Source organism: Calypte anna, chromosome 28, assembly GCF_003957555.1.
Source record: "Calypte anna isolate BGI_N300 chromosome 28, bCalAnn1_v1.p, whole genome shotgun sequence".
In the NCBI taxonomy this organism is placed as follows: Eukaryota; Metazoa; Chordata; class Aves; order Apodiformes; family Trochilidae; genus Calypte; species Calypte anna.
This window is the reverse complement of record NC_044273.1, coordinates 4,857,009-4,879,111: the sequence shown is the minus strand read 5'-3', so window position 1 is coordinate 4,879,111 and position 22,103 is coordinate 4,857,009. Positions and strand designations below refer to the sequence as shown.

Sequence of the window (22,103 nt, the reverse complement as noted above, 5' to 3'; positions counted from 1 at the left end):
TTCAGCAAAAAGCAAAAAAATCTTACTGCCAGAAGACTGGACAATTTAGCATGCTATCACAATTTAAAATTTTTTATAAAAAGGCATGCAAAGCAATAAACCATGCATAACTGAACATAAAATAAAGGCAAAACTAAATTAAATGGCAAACTAAGTAAACAACGTAAAAACAAAATTATGCATTCAAAACAAAACAAAAGGCAAACTGCAAACTGTACATTTCTGAAGTATCAAAAAAAAAAATAAAAAAAAAATCTCAAATAAATGAAAAAACAAGGTAATAAAAAGTGTGAATAATAACATACCGAAAAGAATAAAGAGGCATTGGGGTGTAACTCTCTTTAGAGAACAGCAGAGCAAGGCAGCGGAGGGACAGGGAAGAGGTAAGGAATCGAAGGGGAGAGCGAGGTTGCACAAATCGTCCACAACGAGGAAGGGCAGAGTCCCCGCAGGAAATGGCGAAATTGGTTGATGGATGATGAAGTTTTCAAGATGGTTAATATTGAAGGGCAGGTTGGTTTCCGAAGAGCAGGGTTTTTTGGTTTTTTTTTAATATATATTTTTATTTTTTTGGGTCGGTTTTGTGGTGTTTTGTTTTTTTTTTTTGGAAAGGGAATGTTGTTTTTTTTTATTTATTATTATTATATTTTTTTTTTTTCAAGCAACAACAGGAAGCAGAAGTACCGTGCAGTCAGTTGGCAAAGAAATTCCGGATCAGGGGAAGAAAAAAAATTCAGGGATGGGGAGAAAAGAAAAAAGTAGCAAAAAACACAGGTCAGTAAATACATAAGGAAATATGTAGTGTTCCATCAGTCAGATTTATAGAATTCTACATACAATAACTTGTTTACAGAAACAGTTAATAGGTTTTACCTAGTGGAACACAATGATAAAGAAAAGGCATTTTTACTTAAGATATACAAAGAAGTAAGAGACAGTATCATAGGAGTGACTGCTACAGGCTTTAACACTCCATTAAATTGCAATGGAATTCCTTAAAATTTGACTGATTTTCTCTGATTACAAGAACTTTAGAAGAAATTCCTTCCTGGGCCATGTCAAACCCAGCTGTATATTTGCTGCTTTGGGACCAGTGATTCCAGAAAGCAATCCACACTGCAACACTTGGCTGTACCAGACCAAGGAAAGTCCAATTTAGGTACCAATCAGCCCCTGACAGCAAAACACGATCTGGATGAGCAGCTGTGTCTCTACAAAATGCCCCAGAGATGTGCCACAAGTGCTCACTATAACAGAGGTTGGTATTTCACTTGTAGCAGAGGTCTCTTCCCCTGGGCAGGGGGGAACCCACCCTGTGCAGAACCCCAAAACTGATCCTGAAAGGCAGAAGCTCTGCTCCCCTGTCTGCAGGCAAAGCAAAAGTCAGAGCAAGCTGAGACACTTCCCCTCATCACAAAAAAGGAGAAGTGGAGTAATTACAATTTCTGTGATTCTGATTAAGAAAAAAAGAAAAAAAAAAAGTTGTGTTAAGGGCAGAGCAGTCACTCCAGAGAAATACTGTCTCCTAATTAACTGGTTGTGGCACAGGTAAGTTTCTACAACACTGATTATACAGGCAATGGAAAAAGTTTCAGGTCTGTTAGTTCACAGCTTCAGTACAAGTATCAAAGTCTCTCTAGCCCAAAGATAAGCTGGATGGATAGTGAAGAGCTCTTCAAAACCCACAAGGCATGAAATAACTGCTTGTTCTGACCAACCAAGAGCTGTGCACACCCTCCAGACACTGCTCAGAGCTACTGCACAGCTCTTTGTCCTGTCACTGCCATCCAGACAATGCAAAACCATCCCCAGAAACACACACTTGGCAGTGTTACACTGGCCAAAAGCAACTTATGCCAGCTCTTAATGTTGAAGACTTCTGTTTGAACAGCAAGTCATTGAGAGCAAGGCAGAGCTGACAGTTCCTGGAATGGCAGGGAGTTCTGAGGTGGAAAGAGTCATTCATCCAAAGCTGTGTCACAGACCCTGCCATTATTTCATGCCCTGGAGAAAAGAGTCATGACAGATAAAAAGAGCAATCCAAACTACTGAATTAATTGGTTTATCTCATCAAAAGTTAAATATTTTGATCATTCATCACATCCAGGCTTCCCCTTTGAAGCAAAAGAGGTTTTGTGGTTACTCTGACACCACTGGTAAGTTTCACAGCTTTGCAAAGTAGTATTAACTTGTGTGCACAGTCCCAATAGTTAAAAATGCTTTTCAGCAGAGACTCATCATACTCAGCTGCACACACTGAAAGATTCTACACTTTCAATCCAACAAAGAGCCAAAAGCTGACTGAAAAAAAATCCAAGATACCCATTATCAAATTCCCTTATGATGCTGTCTTTCATTGAAGACAACTATTGTTCCAATACCACTTCCTTTATTTTTTAAAATACCCAAATATTTCAACTCACTAAGCAGAATTGAAAATGTAAACTGTGAGTTAAGGGGTTTAGCTAAGGAAAAACTTCCAGGAATCTTGGAAAGGGAAAATGTGCAAGCACATGGCAGAGGAAATACTGCACAGGTAACAAGGTCAAGCTGGCAGGGGTCCAGACACTATACACAGAAAGAGCAAAGGTCAGAACAAACTCTCTCTGTAGTTCTGAATTAATATATTAAGAACTAGAACATGCTAAGGAAAAAGAAAGAATGGACATGACTATTCTGTGACCCAAATGACACTATTTCATGGGAATGGCAGGGAGACTCCAAATAAAAAAAGAGGGAGGAAGGGACAGGCGTTGTAGTCTTTATGGGACAAAAGCAGGTAGGCAGCATCCTTGGCTTTGAACCAAAGAAGAGCAAGATTTTAATTTGAGATGGACTTTCTCATTTCCCTTCAGGAACTAGAGTACTGATCTGCTTTGATTTTAGAGCTGACAGAGCACATCATCTCCTTTTTCTAGTTCTGCCGTTTCCTTTAGGATACAGTAAGATTTCACTTTCAATGAGTTTCAGCACAATGTTCAGAAAGTGAAAGCAAAGGTAACAGAAGGAGAAAAAAAAGAGTAAAGTTAGGACTCCACTAACCTCAGAATTCAGATTGCTAACCAGCAGAACAGGGTTCCCTGCCCCAGTGAGGCCGGGAATGGCAATCCGTCCTGCTGCAGCCGCTGCAGCTGCTGGGATAGCCAAAGGAGGTAGTGCTCCATGAACATTGGGAATTGTCAGGCCTGGAAATTAAAGAGTATTAACCAGCAGAGAAATCAACAGCACGTACTCTAGTGTGTTTGCTGCACCAGAAGGGAGAACAGAATGGTTTCTGTCACGTGCACATCCACATTCAGAACACAGTGACCACGAATGCCAAGAGGAGGCTCCGGTTCTGGTGCTGCAGGGAACGTTGCTGGGTCTCATTTTGCTCTTGCAGTGCCTGGTGCTTAGCAGGTGCCTTGCAGCACTTCATTTCAGACTACAATATTTTGCACGTTTCACAAGAAGCAGAATCAGCACAAAGCCTTGGCTCTGGTGGTGCAGGGAAGGCATCACAAACAGTGCATCTGTAAGGGTCTTTCAATCAGAGCATGCCAAAAATGCTGCGTTTTTAAACCATGCAGATCACAATCAGGTACCATCAGCTACACCTCTTCTTCTGCACAGAAACATTTCAGTTTTATTTCTAGACATTTCTCACAATAACAGCTGGCACCTGGCTGTATGAGCCCTCCTCCAAAGGGAAGAGCTTGAAAGTTTAAGAAACAATTGCTAGCAATCAATAACATTAAGTTCTCCCCATTTCCCAGACTGGACAGTAACAAAATATCAGTGGTTCAACAGTTTGATCTGTGCTTGTTTGTCATAAGCAAGGAAACTCCAGAAAGTTACAAAGAAGTCAATATAGCTTGCTAGAATATGGAAAACAAAGCAAAAATTGTTTAGTCTAGCACTCCAGGGAGTGTATTCACAGGAAAAACCCCAGGCTTTAATCTCAGGCACTTGGCTACTTCTGTAAGTAGCAAGAAGTTGTTTCTTAGGAGCTGTAAACTTCACCCTGCAACTGCAGCAGTGAGGTGCATGTTCAAATCCTAACTATACTAAAAATATTGAGGGGAAAATGGACAAAGGTTCCTTGCTTTTGGCCACATGTGCAGCTGTCAACCTGAGTTCCCAACCTCTGCAACCACATGAGGAAATTACAAAAAGAAAAATGTCTCCTACCCCAATTTCAAGTACTGCCTTTACTGCCTCTCCCATCCTGCTACTCCTATTTTCCTCTTGTCACTGGGACACTGCCTAGTCAGAGGTGCTACAGCTGCAGAGCCCCATTCCTAGCTGAGATTTCATACTGGTTTAGAAGCTATAGGACTAACTCCAACAAAAATATCACTACTTAGCTTTAAAACATGAAGATTCTTCAGCAACAGAAAACCTATATTAAATTTCAACTTACGAAATACAGTACCTGCAGCCTGAGGAATTGCAAAGGTAGGAGGAAATCCAGCTCCTGCATATGGAGAAGGAGAGATTATTCCTGGGGCACCTGGGAAAGACAGATACATTATACAAAAACACTAGCAAAAGAACTCTCTGTTTAGCTGGAATATCTTCATCTGTCCTTCAACATAACCATTTAGTTGGAAGCTAAACCCTAAAACAAACAGTAATTCACAAATGCTTCTAAAGTAAGATTAAACTTCAGGAAATGACAAAACTATTCCTCCTCTATCTCTGCTTTTCTGGAACCACCATCAGAACACAGCTGTTGACCAGAACACAAGCCAGCAGCTTTTTAACCACTGAAGCTGTTTAACCACAGCTCAGTTTTCAAAGCACCCCTTCCAACACCCAGATGATGGGATCCCACCCTGAGGGCAAGACAGCAGATGGCACCAGCAGCACAGCTGGAAACCTGCAGCAGCCCTTACCCAGCAGGAGGGGGACAACCCACAGCAGCAGGCACCCACCCACCCACCCACCTCCCCCAGCTCTTGCTAGGATTTTGCACCAGCCTGATTCAGTGGTTCCTCCATTTCTGTTAAGTCATGTTGAATTCCAGAAGTTTGTACAACCTGATTATGTCCCATCCCCTTTCCCAACCACACACACACAGCACTTATTCGTCCTGCTTTCCTTCAAGAAATCTCACCAAAAGCAGCTGCCATGGTCTGATCCAGAGTGGGCTGGTTATCCCCAGAAGGTAGGTCAGGTCGGGTGTAATCTCTGCTCTTGTCATTATTGTATTTTACATTGAGACTCGTGAGCTTGGAGAAATCTATACGCAGCGTGCAGCAGGCATTGTAGATGTTCTGCCCATCCAGAGACTGCAAGGAAACAAACCACCCTTCACCCACCAAGCATTCATACCAACAAACCTCAGAGAAGCTGTGGCACAACACCCCAGGCACCAGCATGTCCCTGGCAGATGCAGCAGGGAAGGAACTGCTTCCTTCTGCCTCCTCAGCATTCGGCCACACTGCTCTGGGGGGAAACATCCCATTCACCTGAGCCCAACACCAAATCCCCCAGCAGGCTGCAGTTTCTAAGCAAGCCTTAAAGTTACAACAGTTCAGGTGTTCAGCACTGCAAGCACACTCACTACTCACCAGCTTGGCATGCTGAGCACTCAGAGGGTCAGCATATTGTAACAGGGCCTGAAACTGGTGGTTCTTCGTGAACATAATTATTTTCAGCACTGTACCAAATTTGGAAAAAATCTGCAAGATAACATTTACATATTTTGTTATCTCATTCCCAGTCAGTTAAGTTCTTCTTGATCTCTGTTATTAGAAGCAGAAACAACAGAAGTCACCCTCTCACCTTTTTAGCTTCCCAACTTAAACATTTAAGGTTTTAAACTTCACAGTGGATACTGGTTAACTTGTGCCATGGCATCAGATGAGAAAAACACCAGGGGGATTGAACTGCCACCCCCTTGCTGCAGTTTGTTATGAATTCTTACACGGGAAGATTCTCATGCACCTCCAAGAACTGGAGCCTTTCCAAGAACTTCATGGATTCATAAATGCAGCCAAGCTTGTATTTTAAACACAACAAAGATTAAGTTAAGCAACCACAGCAGATAGCAGGAGCTTTCCAGACTGCTGCCTAAAGGACACCTGGACACTGTGTGCTTCCTCCTACCCTTGAAAAAGGACATGTGGCAGCTACGTCTGCTAAACCCTTATCAGATCCTGAAGAGCTGCCTTGAAAACAAGTATTTGTCCCTTGCACTGTATTAGACTGTAATCCAACCAAAATGGATTGGCTATCAAATATCTGGAAATTAAACTCCAGCCAGACTGGGAGCAAACCCAGAAATCATGCAGGTGTCAGGGTCTCCAGAAAGTAGAAATCTGATAGCTCTGTTCAGAACTTCCTCCAGGTCAAACTTCAAGAAGCTGTCATGACATATTTTACCTGATGCAGAACATCTAGAGCAACAGGATAGAAGAGATTCTCAATGATGATCCTCAGGACAGGGCTCTGGCCAGCCATGGCCATTCCTGCATCCACAGCTGCAGGGGCTGCATTCTGAACAGCAGTCACTGCTTGCAGAGCTGCTTGGGCACGCTGCAGAACCAAACCTTCTGTTAGACCCACACTTTCACTTACAAAAATACACATTCAGCTTTTCTTGAGCTTCTTATCTGCAAACTACTACCAGAACTCAACAGTTAGCAGACCGTGAAAAAGCAATTTAGTGCTCCCAAGGCTGGATGGGCAGCTCATTTAACAGTCTGCAAGACTCTGGAAAAAAGCCCTTATAGGAGACTTTATTCCAAAAGTCAGAAGCTGGTGTTTAGCACTTCGATAGTTACACCAGATCTCAAAACCCTCCCAGACCTACACCAGCCCTGCAATCAAAACTGCAGCAGAGAGCTGTCTGTCCCTCCCACCAGCATGACCATGTGAAGAAGAAAAACTAACTGCTTGGTTTGGAGAGTTGTCTGTCTTCAGCTCCTTGTGGTTGGAAAACTGAATGTAGATGGGCTGGTTCCGAAGGACTGGAGTGACTGTGGTGTAGTAGTTTACCATGGTGTTGGCTGCCTCCTCTGTGTTCATTTCTATGAAAGCCTGCACAAAGTCAAAGCCAACAGTGACATTTTACCAAACAGCTCACACGAGGAGACAGCATTAACACTGAACAGCACCCTGCCATCAAGACCCTCAGGAGGAACTTCCAGTTAAACTGTAATTGGATTTGGTTTTTATAACTGCTTTTACATGCAAGTTTTTGAACAAAGAATTAACAACAAAATGCACAACAAGTTGGGATCTTCCCTGTCCAGATTAAGTTAACACATGTACTATTTCAGCCCTGCCCCAAGATCTCCATGCTACATATATTTAGGAAACTGGCAGTGACAGAAGTGTCTGCAAGAACACAGCAATAATCCAGGTTCTTAACATGTGGATGAAGCAACTTCCCATGCTTCTCCTCTGAGCAGTAAGCCCATTTCCTTCTGTACCTTTATAGCCTCCTCTCTACTTCAAAACAAAAATGTAAGGGATTGTAGCAAGCCAGGACATGAAGTACTTACATATAATCACACCATGCAATGTATCAGAGGCACATTTCCATATTAAGATTAAAGCCATAGTATTTTAAGCAATGATTAAAGCTGGCTTGCTTTTTTTACTTCCTAATTTGCAAGACAATTTTAGTTACTGAATTAGTGCACACCTTCTCCATTGCCCAAGAGTGTTTCAGCTTTACACAGCTAATTTCTTGTATCTGCAAAGATGTCCTTAACACGCAGAGTTACACTGCTGGTTACTCAACTGTCAAGCCAGCTGGAGTGAAAAAGGCCAACTCATGTCACTGCTGTCCAAATAATTTACCTGGTCTGTAATTTAAAAACCAGGCATAATGCTAATTATAAGTGACAACCTATAATTATGGGCTTAGCTCCTTGTAGAGCCTGAAAATAGTATTTTCTACAGCTCATGGGATAATCATGGAAAAGTAAAGTAATAGTATGCAGAAGTTATTGACTCCTAATACATGGCAGTTGTTTAAACAACGTGGATCTTGTTTACTGATGACAAACTCATCAAGCCTTTGACACAAGCCCTGCTTTCAATTACAGAAACAATACCTGATTTTTTCCTTTCAACATCAGAAGATTGGTGATCTTGCCAAAAGGTAAGCCCAAAGAAATGACCTCTGCCTCCGTGACGTCACTGGGGAGCTTACGGACATGGATCACCCGGGAGGTCACCCCAGCAATTCTATTATCACCTTTGAATTTTTTGCTGTCGTTTCCATTAGCTGTAAAAAATGAAGAGTTGCTGCTTACTAATAGTTTGAAAGGAAGCTTATTAGGGTTTGAAAGAACACACGCACAAGTTTTGACACACAGTTTGTGCTCCCCATCCAGTTATTACTCTATTACAGAGAAATTCCATACTTCAATTTTAAAGACACATGGTTTTACTCTTTTTTTTTTTTTTTGTAAATTACACACTGTGAGTGACGTAGCTGAATGCCACTGCAGTGGAATCAACTTTCAGTGGCCATTTCACAGCTTGGTTACAGCACACACGTCCCCAGGTTTCTGCTTTGTGTGGGTCTGAGCCACTAGTTCTAGATCACTGCTTTACTCCTTGTCACTTGGGCTGTGGCATTCTTGGCCATGAAGCAGTGTAAAGGGGACATCTTAATGCAAGCAGGATTAAAACAAAAACCAACGTGCAACTTTAGATTAATTGGATGACATATGGCAAAAACTCTCCCCAAAGACATGATCTGCCCCAGCCTGTAAGGCCACAGATTGAAGACAGTGGAAACTCAGAGACAATTTAAGGCACTGACCAGCACACCAAGGGCAAAATTCTGGCCTGAACCCCTAGGGATGGCATCCTGGGTGGGATTACTAACCTCTAGATTCCCAAATAGCAGTAAACTACTGCATGCAGGCAAAATAACCCCATATGAAGTTCAACTGTGTGTAACAGTTAACAGTAAATCCTGCATGTTCTGTGAAGTCATTTTAGCAACTGTCCTGCAACAGTTCTATTCAGTCCACTCCACTTTTAAGGGTATGGGGCAGACATTTATTATTATCAACTCCTACAAAAAGATCAATAAATACTGAAAACAAAGACATTTGAAAATTAAGACTAAGTGGGGGAAAGCAGATGTCCTCCCAGTATTTGAAGCAGTTACAAAGAGGTATTTTATAAGCAACATTACCTGCAGAAGAGTTGCCGCTCATGATAAAGGGTCCGTTAGTAACACAAGCAGTGAAAAGCTCCTCAGCTCCCCGCTGGAAAAGAAAAGATGAAAGGTAAACTGACAACATATTGACTAAATTCTATTCAGGTACTCCTAAAGCAGAATCATTGAGGTTAAGCTGTAAAGAAGCTGAACAGAAGTGTAAGTGAAAACATACTGACGGTGGGCAGTGAACCTCACCTCCATAAATTAAATATAAGAAAGATCCAATTTAGTAATTGAGCAGCACTGTGCAATATCTCTTTTCAGCTAAGCATTAGGAATCTTAGGAGTTGAAGCATTGCTGAGTTGCCTGAAGCCACTAAATGTCACATCGTGCATCCTGTTGTACCTCACAAAACTGATTTCTGACTCCTCAGAGCAGACAAAATTGTCATTCTTTCAGGTTAAGCTAGAACAATACCGTAGCTGATCATGAACAGCAAAACAGAAATGCATCCAGGCATGCATCAAGACAGATTATTTCACAGTGGGTTACCAGCAGCAAGGAAGTCTTAAGCAAAAGACGAGTTACCAAGAAGCTGGTCAAAACTGTTAGTTTATGACTTGGTTATTATAAACCAAAGATGTGGATTTTCCAGACACAAGCAGAAGATGTAACTTGAAGAAAATGAGACCAGAAATAAACTAAGCTCTCTTCCCCTCATTCCTCTAAAAAAGGGGCAGATGAGAAAGAAAACCTACTGGCAAAAAGCTCCTTTTTAAATTTCACAACAGAACTAGGTTCACATATAATTAGGATTCTAGCACAACAGTCTGAACTGCTTTGCTGTCTTCTAGCCACAACCCCCAGAACGGCAGCAACAGCTTCAAGGACAACGGTACCAGGAGGTCTCAGTAAATGCATTAAAGTCAAAAGATGTCTGTCTGACTGTCTCTGAATCCTGGAGCAGAGAAACCCGAGCACCACCAGCACAAAACCTCTGTAATCCCATCCTCTGCTGCCTGCCACACTATTTGTTCTACATTCAGACCAACACAGCTACTGGCAAAACAAGAAGCTGTGAGTAGCACAGCACAGCCCAACACCTTGATTCTTTTGTTCTTCTTACTGCAGCTCTGTGCATTTCAACTCAATGAAGGAAGAAAACAACAGAAAACTCTAAAATTAACTCCTATGAGAGCTGAGACTATCTAATCAAACTGGAATTGCAGAATTACAGAACTGCACTTAATTCTAGGCTTTTTAGGAGCTGCAAGTATAATTCCATCTATTCACACAACGTTCCTGTACACAATGCATGTGTTCCAGGTCCATATAACATTCCCTGTAAAGCCATCCATATCACCTCACCTGACCAAGACTAGTCTAATCCTAGTAGGAGGTACAAAAAACTACCAAGATAAAACAAGTTACTTCCCAGCTCTAACTATACTTACTTAAATAATACAGCTTAAAATCAGTACTTCTGATTTTCAAACAAGTTGAACACAGGACCTCAAATCCCACTGCAGACTGTGAGCAAAGATGATGACAGAAACTGAAAATATTACAGCTCTTTCTCACCATCATCTGCACTGCTCTTACACTGAAATGCCACCCTGAGAGGCCTTCATCAACAGACAGAAAAGAGAACAGAGCTCATCCCTGCCTTGGCTGACCACCCCCGACCTCGATGGAAACATACCCTGCTCCACAGCGTGGCCACCAGAAACTCTACCTGCCACCACTCCTGGTATCTGGTGGCACCTGCAGAAACAGTATCTGCAGGACAACAAAAGCTCTCTGCTTGCTTCCCCAGCAAACAGCCTGGAAAAGTAGGTCAGAGCGAGCCCCACCATGCTGAATTACAGACAGCTTCAGGTTTGGTTTTTTTTTATTCTTTCCCCACTCAAATCTTGAATTTCTTGTTTGACTACTCACTGCTAGCTCTTCAAAGACGGGCTCAAGGACTTTGATGTTCTGAACAGGAGAAATTAGGCCAGGTTCCAAAGCTGGGGTTGGTTGTGCTGCTGCTGGTCACCTACAAGCACTGACCAGGTCCAGGGGCTGCAGGCAGCCAGCGAGGGCTCCTCCTGACAGGGTGACTTAATTAGGAATAGGCCTTTTAACAGCTGGTCTAATTAGCACTTGGATTCAAGTACAGCGAGAGGCAAGCTAGTCTGGGAGGCTATTAGATTGTGATCCCATCCTTTTGATGACTCAAATTAATGCATAATTCCAAGGCTTAAAAAAATAAAAAAATAAATCCACCAGTTTGCTCTTGTGCTTGAGCTGCTGCAAAGACTTCAGGTCTGGGTGCTCTTCACCAGCAAGCAACAGCCTGACCAATGCAGACAGGGGTTTATTGGTCTCATGAAACACCCTGCAGCCAGCCCCAGTGGGCCACAAGCTTTTCAAAGTGTTCTTAAGTAGCAGGTTGGAAATCTGTGCACACGCAGAACTCCAGCACTCCCAGTAGGGATTGGTGTCCTGGTGCAAGCACACTCGGGCAGCCCTTGCACTCCATCATGGAAAGGCCCTGAACAAGCCACATATTTGGCTCTCACGGAAATGATAAACTGGAAAAACAAACATTTATACTATTATGGAAAGAATTTAAATTCTCTGAATTTTAACTTTCCTAATGGCTTGTTTATTTTAAACATTTTCTCACATATTTGAAAATTTACTTGCAGGGCAATCTGACAAGGAATGCTCAGGGCTGCTGGGATTCTTTAATGAGAGAGCAATTTCAAACCCACTCCCCTCTTATCTTGCAGACAGTCTTCACTGCCAGCTGTGACCAGAGCCAGGAGGCAGAGGGGAATGACTGTTCCACATCAAAAGAAGCAGCAGTCAATTTGTAAGCTTCCCAGCTGGAAGTACATGCAAACGAAGAGGGAAGACTGCAGCAGTTGGGAAACTGCAATGATTCAAGGTATTTTCTCTAAACAAGGAATTTTATAGACAGTACATACACAGTACTGTCAAGTTATACCAAAAATTATTCCAGACTCCCTTTAAAAGAATGGCTTTAAAGAAGAAACCTAGGAGAACCACACCAGGTTTGGTGCTGCCACCCTCAGTGGGCATAGACCACGCTGCCTCCAGCACGAAGGAGCTTCATCCAGGGGGACTTTCTCATCAGTGCTTGGTTTTTCTCCATTACTGTTGGAGCTGATTTTGGATGACCAGGAGAAATCTCATTTTGAGATTTGCATTTAGGAGTGACCCAACCTGAGCCTCTACCTGTGGCCTGTCCTTAAACTTGCAGTGATTCCCACCATCTCTTTCCTGACTAAAGAGATGTTGCTTTCCTCTTCTAAGCTCTGAATAAGGTTTAAAACCACGTCAGAAATTCCAAATTCTGCTCCATACCAAACAGCCTAATTCAACACAACCAGAGGAACCAAAACAAGCCTGGTTGCTTTGAAGAGCTTCCCAACCAGGTATCCATCAGGTGTTTTAAACTCTACCATAAAACCCAGTAGAAGAGCTGCTGATTCTGAAGTGTTGCATTATTTTATTGAAGTTGAAAACTATGCAGACCCAGGGAAGGGGAGGAGGCAAGCACAGGGCTGTGTGGGTGCTCAGCTGCTGATATCAACCCAGAACACTACTTTTCTACCTTTTTTATTCTCCGACCACCACGGGGAGGGCCCGGCTGTGCAGCGCTTCGTTCGAGACCGTTCTTCAGACTCTGAAGTTCACATCCCTGCTCACAAGAGGCATTAATTTACGTTGACATTTCTGTTGAGCTAATTCTTGTGCAGCTGGTATTTTTTTTTATATGACGAGATTAACAGAAGCAACAGTGTGCTAGTGGTAACACAGCACTACAAAAAAAAATGGTTTATTTTTACAAAAACAGATCTCCTCTTTCCTGTTAAAGAGAAAAACAAATACCACTTTTGGAATGACACTGCCCAAACCCTACCTAGACCAGGGTAAGGCTGTTGCTGCCAGCAGGATCACCAGGCAGCACACACACTGCCAGGTGAAGCACTGCCTGGGAGTGTTTCTATGACAGCAGCCTCCTCCTGTCTGCCACACTCCTGGCTACAAAAGGTCTGGTGCTCAAAGCTGCATTAACTTCATAAAACACCCATGCTTCCTGCAATCTTGCTATCAGTAATTCTTCAGTTCCCCTTTTCTAAAACAGGGAGAGGAAGTTGAATTAGTCCAGGCTTTCAGAGCTTAAAAAGCAACTGCTAACTTGTACAGTAATTCTAAATTGTCTCTTTTTTGCTGGGTTTCACCCCATACTTTGGAACGAAGCCAGAGACTCTCATCTCCTACCAGTACCCCTACAAATACTACAGAAATTCTCAGCTGCCCTGGGTAATATTTTACCTACTTAAGAACCAGTCACTTATTTTAAACAGATTACAATAAATCAGCTGCATTCTGCCTCTGCAAAAGGCTAGAAACAAACTAAATTGCCATAAAAATACACATTTCAGTGCAAATAGGTGATACTACATGGTAACAATCAATTTTCAGAATGCAGCAAGTGCTACAGGAGGAAAGCAAAAATTAAAGCAAAGGCAAAAAGGGCACATGGGAAGGAAGAGCAGTATGAGAAAGGCCAGCAAGCTACAGGCTAGCCAAGCCTAAGAGCTGAGAAAAAACATTTCTTTCCTTGGCTCATGGGGGAAATGCTACAGAGCAGCAGCATTCTCTTTCCTTTGGATATGGAGCATCTTAGACTGCCCTAACAATTTTACAAGGATGGCAGTGTCCCTCCTCTGTGAGAGGGAGAAGGCTTTGGTCTGTTTCCAAGGAGAAATTAAAAAACCAACCAAACAAAAAACCACCATGTCTGATATTCTTCTGCTCCCCTCTGCCTACACTTGTAAAGGCATTTTGGACCCAGTAAGACGACCATAATATTTTACACACAAATTGACATACAGATCACTGAGAAGCTCAAAGCCATTGCTCAAAGCAGCAAAAATTTTCCTGGAGCACAGAAAGAACTGAGTGTCTCTGAAGTTTGGGTCAAGGGCTCTGTATGAGTTCAGACCCAGAGGAATGGAAGAATGTGCTTTGATACTTCAGTTCACAGCTCAAACCACTTTGTGAAGGAACCAGTAAGAGAAATCCAGTCTGGTGACATCACCATTCATGCTCATGTTACATTCCAACATTTTTCTGCTGAGAGATTCAAGAGCTAGGAATGGAACTAAATTTAAACTACTAGGAAGAGGGATGCCAGTTTTCCTTGTCTTCCACAGGAGGCTCAGCTCTCTGCTGCACCCTGTTTGAGACCCAGCATTTACAATCTGATCAGAACCAACAGCAAGAGGTGGGGGGTGGGAATCTTTTTAATTCACTGAATTGCTCACTGCACCCCTGTATCATTCTTCAAATTCAGTCCAACCCAGCAGTCAGCATATTGCACTGAGAAAACAAACCTGTGGTGGAGGCATCAGCCTATTTGCAGGCTTTGAGTACACTTTGGATTTTAAACCATGCTCTATTCAGCTGGGGCCAGCAAGCAACTGTCCCCACCACTTCAGGCTTTTTGTTATAACCTCAGTCTTGCCTGGACAAGATTGGGTCTATTATCTTTACAAAAGGGCCAGCATGCTCAGCTTCTCACCAAGGTACACATTAGCACCCTGGATACACACACAAACATTTTTAGAATCTTTTAAACTGGGTTAGTTGGTCAGAGCACTGCAAAGGCTTTGGTGTGCACTGGAAAAATCACCTTCCTACCATACATGTGCCACAAGAGCTGGTACTGATCCTATGGTACACAGATTTTTGGCTAAAAGACACTATAAACCTGAGCTTTACAGGAACTGCTGACACATCCTGATGTGAGGTTCTGCAATGAGGGTTTGCAGTGCAGCTCCAGCAGAGGCTGGAGTCAGCAGAGCCAGATCCTCACCCACTCATCTCACCAGCCCCTCCCGGACTTTCTTTCTCAGTCTTTGCTACTATGGAGACAGCCTGTGAAACAAACCTGCCCTTTGAGCAAATAAAAGGTGTGGCCATTCTAAATAGCCCAAAATTCCCCAACTCCAAAGTGCTGCAGTAATGCAGTCATTCTGGCTTTGTAGGGTAGCACACACCCAGGCTTTATGATACACTGCTCCCAAGTTGAAACTTAACCAGTAGTCAACCTTGAGCTTTGTAAATCACTGCAGAGGAGCAGCCAGGTCCTTGGGAGAGCTGAATACAAACATTATCAGCAAAAAAAATACTGCTGGGTGAGTCACTGGGAGAAAATGGAACCTACGAAAGAACATTTTGTGCCCAAATCTGTAAAATGGCAAACTGACCATGGGGGTCTAGGAGGAACTCCATGATAATTCAATCTCATCTAAACTGCAGTTGTGTAATAACTGCAATCTGCTTTAGCAAACATGGAGCAATTGGTACTCAGGGATTTCCAATACACACTTGCTGAACTCAGCACAGTATCCAACAAGTTCCCCTATGAAGCTTGAAAGACAACCTTACTGGAACCAGGTACAATTTGAAATTAAATAATGCTTACTCTGGGAGATGGCAACACCCGTGGCAGCAGCACATTGCCATTTTATAATCTGACCCTAGGGGAAACAGATGGAAGTGACCCAGAGACCAATGTGGGATTAAAAAGATAAAGTTGAATAAATTAATGTATATTACATTTTAAAATAATCAGAGGGCAAAGCAGGCCTGGTACAGCATTTTCTACAACCATTTTATTGAGTGATTTTCATCTGCAACAGGATTCACAGCTTATATAATTTCCAACTCCAAGTAATGTGAGCTCTCTTCCTCATCAAATTGGTGTAGATGTGATGGAGAAAATCCTCTGAACAGATGACATAGCTGATAAGCCTTTGGCAGCAATCTTGCTTAGCACCTGTGCTTCAACCAATACCTTCAATTCCTGTTAAACTTCACATCTATTTAAACAGTTCTCATAATCCAAGCAGGGGCATTACCAGTTCCCTGCAGAGGTGTTACCTACAAACTGGAGACACGGGGTGCACAAATCTGTGTGCAGCACACATTAAGCTGGGTGCTTCACCCAACCAGCTGGCAGGCTGCTTCCCAAAGGCCACACGTGTCCCTGGCTGCTGACATGTGTCTGACATGTGTGATCATGCCTGTTGCAGAGCCACAGGAGTCAGCTTGTTGCAGCCTCTAACTAAAGCCATAGGAGAGGACAGGAATTTCATCACAACATTCTTGGCCTGTTGCCTGAAGCCATAATTACTGTTCCCATGGCAAAGATCCTGGCTTGATCACAAATCACTTCTCTGCAGACAGCCCCTATCACACTCCAGCAACCCCTGTTTTAAAAATTAACTTCTCAAATGCCACAAGTGTGGAGGTTTTTTGTTTTGTTTTGTTTTCTTTTTCCTGGAAGCACTGCCTTTCAGAGTGCACAACCTAATCTAGAAACTACAAGACTTTTCAGCACCTAAACTCTCCTGAGACTGTATCTATCACTTAAATGCCACTTTACAGAGTGCCAACACAACTTCATACTCTTTCTAGTAAGTCAGTCCTACCCAGAGACCATTACACCCTGGAGACATAATGGTATCTCAGCAAACTACAGAAAGGGAAAGGAGGCAGAGTGGTCTTGATCAAATTACTTATAAGAGGCAACTGCAGGGGTCAGACCCAGTACCTTAAGAACACACGTACAGTGCCTCCATCTTAAGGCCATGCTTCCTTCCTTCAAATGTCCTTGACAGACAGCCATGAAATTATGGGAAGAAATGTCTTAAATTATGTGTTTCTCATCTGCAGGACATTCCAGAAGGTTGTGCATCAAGAGCCCCATACCAGAATTGTGATGAGCTTCCTAAACAAGTTCACACACTTCAAACTGAAGAGCCTGGGGACTAGGTTGGATGTGAAGCCCAGGAACAGCTACTACAATTACCTGATTAAAAACAAGACCATCAGGCAGCAGCATAAGCCATGAGAACATCCTGGGGACTTAATTTACAGAAGGCATCCCAAAGAGCTCAGAACAATCACTAGAACTGGGATGGAGTACCATTCCTACCTTCTCTGTACACCATGGCAAGAATGATTAGGTTTACACCTCTGATTATGAACATTTTTCCAGCTGAAATTTTCCTGTCTAATCTAGCAGCTCAGCCAGAAAGCTCTCCTGCAAGCACAGTTCTCAGCACAGACACTCACAGAGCAGCCCCATCTCCACCTGCACTCATTTTTATGAATGTTTTATGAAGTCAGTACATCACAAAACTGGAGCTCCACAGGATGAAGTTATCAAGCAATTACAGAGAATATCTGCTTCTGAAGGGGGGGATCAGTTAATCCTTGAAGTGATCTGAGTGATGCCCCAGGGATCAAACAAATGCTGATGGATGGACAGAGCTCTATCACTGGAGTTATTTCAGCAAAGACAAGACTGAAATGGTTCTGTGGTATTTCAGAAACTGCTGCAGTCCCTTCACACTACTTATTGGAAAACCAAAGGAGGAGAGATGGAAGTAACACACAGAAGCATCAACAAAACTTCAGAAGGGCTGCAGCCAATGAGAGTTTACACTCACCACAGAGAGAAGTCTTTTTAAGAAGCCATCAGCTACAGTGTTTTGAAGCAGGGCTGCCTGTACCTCTGTGCATGAGTTCTAGAGTCAGAGATCTGTAGTTCAGAAGCAGCAGAGAATGGGGAAGCTGTCTGGATGTAGCAGCCCTGCACACAGCTGCAGAGTGCAGGCTAAGAGAAGCCTTCATTTTGGTTCTAGCTGTGCAGCAGACAAGATTCTGACTTACCTAAGCAAATCTACACCACCTATAACATGTTACACCATCACATTTTAAGAATGTACTTCTACTGCATGATCTACACTGGCATTTCAATGTCTTATTTCAACATCATCAGATAACATGGCTATGTCAAAAATAATTTTTAAACTTACCTTCATCAAGATGATACAACCTCCCTTTTTGCTTCTGCCACTCTTAAGTTTTGAGTCAACTTTTTTAAAACCTGCCTGGTCTAACTTGACAAGAAACCTCATTTCTATGCACACTTGTGTCTCACACTGCACAACTGGCATAACTGTTGATGCAGCTCTGTGCTAGAAGTGAAAGCACCTGCATGGGATTCCTCCCACCCTCAATTTAGACATCTCACTGTACTGCACTGAAATCACCCCCAAGATGAGAGTGATGAGGCATATGCAATACCACATCCTGAAGCTTTTCAAGACTCACTGAGGACTACAATTACAGTTTTAGAAGCTTCCTGGTCAAGTTGTTATGTAAAACCACTTCTTAAAGCTGCAGAAAGGTAAAGTTGTAAATTACACATAGTTAAAATTGGGAAGACTTCTGTCTAGATTAGCAGTGCTCTGGAAGATCTTGTATCAAACTACCCTACAGCAGCTAAGGGATGACTGACTCCATTTTTTATTATGGCTATGAACTAGTAACCAGCCTTATTGTCCAGGCCCAAGCCTTTTATCCTCCTCCTCTGAGGGCAAACTGAACTCCTTGCAGCAGACAGCATTCTCAAACAGAACCAGACACTATCATGGCACTGCAATTAAATCCAATATCAGATTCTCCTGTGAGAAAAGGTAGAATAACCTTTCCCCTACAGCCATTAACAGAGCTCTTCCATGCATTCAGTGTTTCCCAGAAACCCCAGAGCACTAGCAAACATCCCTGTACTTAACAGCAGTGATCTCATTTTGTACTTTCAATTAAAAAAAAAAAAAATCTATTTGCTGTCTAGGAGCAAATTCACTCTTAATGTCCCTACTTTGTTTCTGTAGACCCAACAGAGCTCACACTACACAACTCAGCTCTGCTATCACACACTTCATCACTTCACCAGCCTGCTCAAGTTGCCACATGCAACTCAATTTCTTAGTTAATAATGAAGACACTAACACCACGTTATTCAGGCTATTAAAAAAAAGCTGTTGGATTGCTCCTCTGAGGGCCAACATTCACACACACTATCTACTAAAGAGAACTTGCAGGGCTGAACTTACTGTAATTCTGATTCTAGAGCACTGGCTGCAATGCTCATTGAGTAAAAGGAAAAAGCCCTCAACACATGCAGGAGTGCCAGTCCATCCTTCACATTCCAGTTTAACATTTCACAGCTTTTATCCTGTGATCACAGCAGCCCATTACCATGCACAGCAGATAAGGAGGCTCCTGTCAGCACTTTGAGTTTCAGGGCTAAGTCTGCACTTTCAAAACCTGAGACTAGAAGGGTAAAGGTCATATTTACTGTACTTGCAAGAGATAAAAATCAGCAGCTGAACACTCATCTTTTTTTTGTGGTTGAGGATTTCTGACATATAACTGAACAGGAATTCATATAAACAAAGGAAATCAAGTTCTCAAAAGAAAAAGGACCAATTTCTGCCTTGAGAAGCATTGCCTAGCACAAATAACAAGTGTGGCTTGATATTTTAGTAGGGGTAAGGGCTGGTTCTAAATGCAATGAAGTTCTTTTCTGACAGTTGATAATCAATATCCAAATGCCAAGAGCTAAATGCTGAGTCATAACAAAAGTCTTAAATGCACAGAAACTACATTACCTTCTGGTTAAAGCCAATTAACGTGGTACCAGAAACAACCCTTTAAAGCTAGAGATCTACATTTGGTGAGGCTAAAACTAAGTCAGATGCTGAGCAGTGTAAAAAGAGAGAAAAAGTGAGAAGTGCCTACCTTTGTACCAACTGTTATATCTTGGACAATGCTGTAGAAAAAAGAAAGAAAAGGATTAAAAAAGTTAGATAGGTTTGCCACAAATATCCAGCATAGTTTACAGTAGTAAGAAAAAAAGCAAGTCAAAGTGCACAGTTGTCTTTGCAAGTGAGCCAAGGACAGTTTATACAAAGAAAAATTATTAGATGGTGATGGTGGAGACCCAAGACCCAGCAGTGCTAGAAAACTGCAGCTTTTCCACTCCCTACAGCAGAGCTTGCTCTTTTTGCAAGGGTACCATGGGGAGTGGGGGGAGTCAAGACCACAAACCCACTGTGAAGCCAGCCTAGCATTCTGTACAGGAGAGCCATGCAATTCCAACACACCCCTGACTAAACCAAGAGGAAAAAGTGCCCAGAGTCAACTCCATCATCCATATTCACTTCTGGAATTATTAACCACCTCCTGTTCCAAGGAGTGAGCTCTGCTGGGCTGTGAAGAGGCTCTGCCTAGTGAGTTTAGTGAGTCAGTGGTGAAGATACTAAGGCTGGAGCTGCAGTGGTACCACAGCAGCCAAGCACACCCCAAGCTGGGTCAGAGCTGCTCTCCCAGCCCAGCCAGGCAGCAGAGCACAATCAGAGAGCAGTGAGGAGGTCCAGGCAGCTGCCAGACTGGGCTACACCTCTGCACAAGACTGCTATCTCGATTCTTTTCTACTTAGGGAGACAAACAGTGTCTTTAACCAACACAGAGCTGAAGGAAAAAACGGTTATTAAAATCTGCTGTATACACTTAAATCACATAAAATCAGACTTCCTGATTAACTTAGGGTGAAAAGTAGTGGTAACTCCTGCTGGCTCTTGTCAGCAGTGAACATTATGCACCCCATCACACATCTACTTCCAGCAACTTATTTCATGGATGCAAACAGAATGACTTGTCTACGGCTTGGTTTACTGCACCTGGGTAACTTTCCAGAGTACTACAGCACCTACACGCTCCTCTTGTTTTGTGGGAGTGCTCAAGACAGCCTACAGATTTCAGCTATACCCTTGCACTGAAGATCATCTTTTCTTACGAACTCCAAAACCACTGTAAAGCAGCAACATAAAACTGAAAGCAGAAACGGTCCTTTTAGACTGATACATAGGCAACATGGTTTCATCTCCTTTTTCAAATAGCTGACCATAATTAGAAGTAAAGGACCCAGGAGTGGCTGGCCAGGAGACCTGCAGCATCTTTAAGGGAAGATGGCAGAGAAGCAGAAGGCGGGGCAGTCCCATGTGCACAGCAATATGTGATCCAAACTATCCAAGAACAATTTAATGTGATTTAATGCTAGAGACTTGCATTTACTGGTTCTTCCCTCCGTACATCCCTACAGCAATTCATGACTTTTCAGGGAATTCCATGCTGGTTGATCTTCCTGAGTCCTTCATGTTTCCCCAGCTCCACCAGCACGCCGTAACACAAATATCAGCCAGCTCAGCTCCTCACTTCCTCCTCAAACCCGACCTGCCATGTCATCAGAACCCAGCACTTTACAGCTGGAGCTGCAGCTTGATCCAATGGCCGCCACCAGGAAGCCACGCGAGACTTTTTTTTCTTCTTTTTTTTTTTTCTTTTTTTAAGTGAACTCGTTAAAGAGTCTGAGACCGCGGGGCCTGCACCCCCCTGGTGTCTGCTCCCCGACCAGGACAGATGGGTTTGCTGCACTTCGAGGCCCAGCAGTAATGAACTAATTAAACCCATCTGCACCTCAGAGTTTAAATCATCACAGTCACCCCGGCAGAATTACTCAACGTGAGTCCACGTTTCTCCAGTTAAAATCCATCCCTTATCCCAGGGATTTTCATAACCGTATTTCCAGCAAAGCAAAGTAAGGACAGGGAATCTCCCAAATTCCCAAAACTCTCGAATTAACCCCAGAGCCATTTATCTTACTTCCTGTTCCTCCTGTGGGCCTCACACACAGGAAATGTTTTTACATAAAGTAGCCTTAGCAGGGGATAGTATTTAAAACTACCCAACAGGAAGAGCCGTTTTATTTGCCAAGAATTATCGATTCCTAGAATATTGTTGTAACTCCTTTGGTAACAGACACCACATCAAACAAGCACCGAGAGTAATCAAGAATTCGTATTTTAAAAATGTGCAGTATACCTCCAGTTCTCAGACACACACCCTCAATACATTATCATATCTTAAGCTTCATTCTCTTGCCCTACGTCAGAACATTAAGTCGAGGATTAAAGCTTCCAAAAGAAGAGGCAATAAAGCCTTTCATAAAAATTACTTTTGACGTGGAGTGTGAATTCCTATGCAATT

The 22,103-nt window shown here is 42.8% G+C and overlaps 1 protein-coding gene across 6 annotated transcripts in view; it reads right to left on the bottom strand.

Annotated features, from left to right (window-relative positions):
- The window catches only part of PTBP1 (polypyrimidine tract binding protein 1), a 28,681-nt gene that overhangs the window by 4,462 nt on the left and 2,116 nt on the right, over window positions 1–22,103 (bottom strand). The window contains exons 2-12 of one of the 6 annotated variants that reach the window (XM_030466243.1): window positions 19,797–19,827; window positions 12,742–12,828; window positions 9,149–9,221; window positions 8,052–8,224; window positions 6,880–7,026; window positions 6,370–6,522; window positions 5,556–5,666; window positions 5,099–5,273; window positions 4,403–4,456; window positions 3,043–3,185; window positions 306–339 (exon numbers count right to left, since the gene is read on the bottom strand). In XM_030466243.1, the coding sequence (XP_030322103.1) occupies window positions 306–339; window positions 3,043–3,185; window positions 4,403–4,456; window positions 5,099–5,273; window positions 5,556–5,666; window positions 6,370–6,522; window positions 6,880–7,026; window positions 8,052–8,224; window positions 9,149–9,221; window positions 12,742–12,828; window positions 19,797–19,827 (1,181 nt within the window). Of the gene's footprint in view, window positions 1–305; window positions 340–3,042; window positions 3,186–4,402; window positions 4,493–5,098; window positions 5,274–5,555; window positions 5,667–6,369; window positions 6,523–6,879; window positions 7,027–8,051; window positions 8,225–9,148; window positions 9,222–12,741; window positions 12,829–19,796; window positions 19,828–22,103 lie in introns of all 6 variants that reach the window. The other 5 variants (XM_030466244.1, XM_030466241.1, XM_030466242.1 and 2 more) reach the window with 5 other exon arrangements.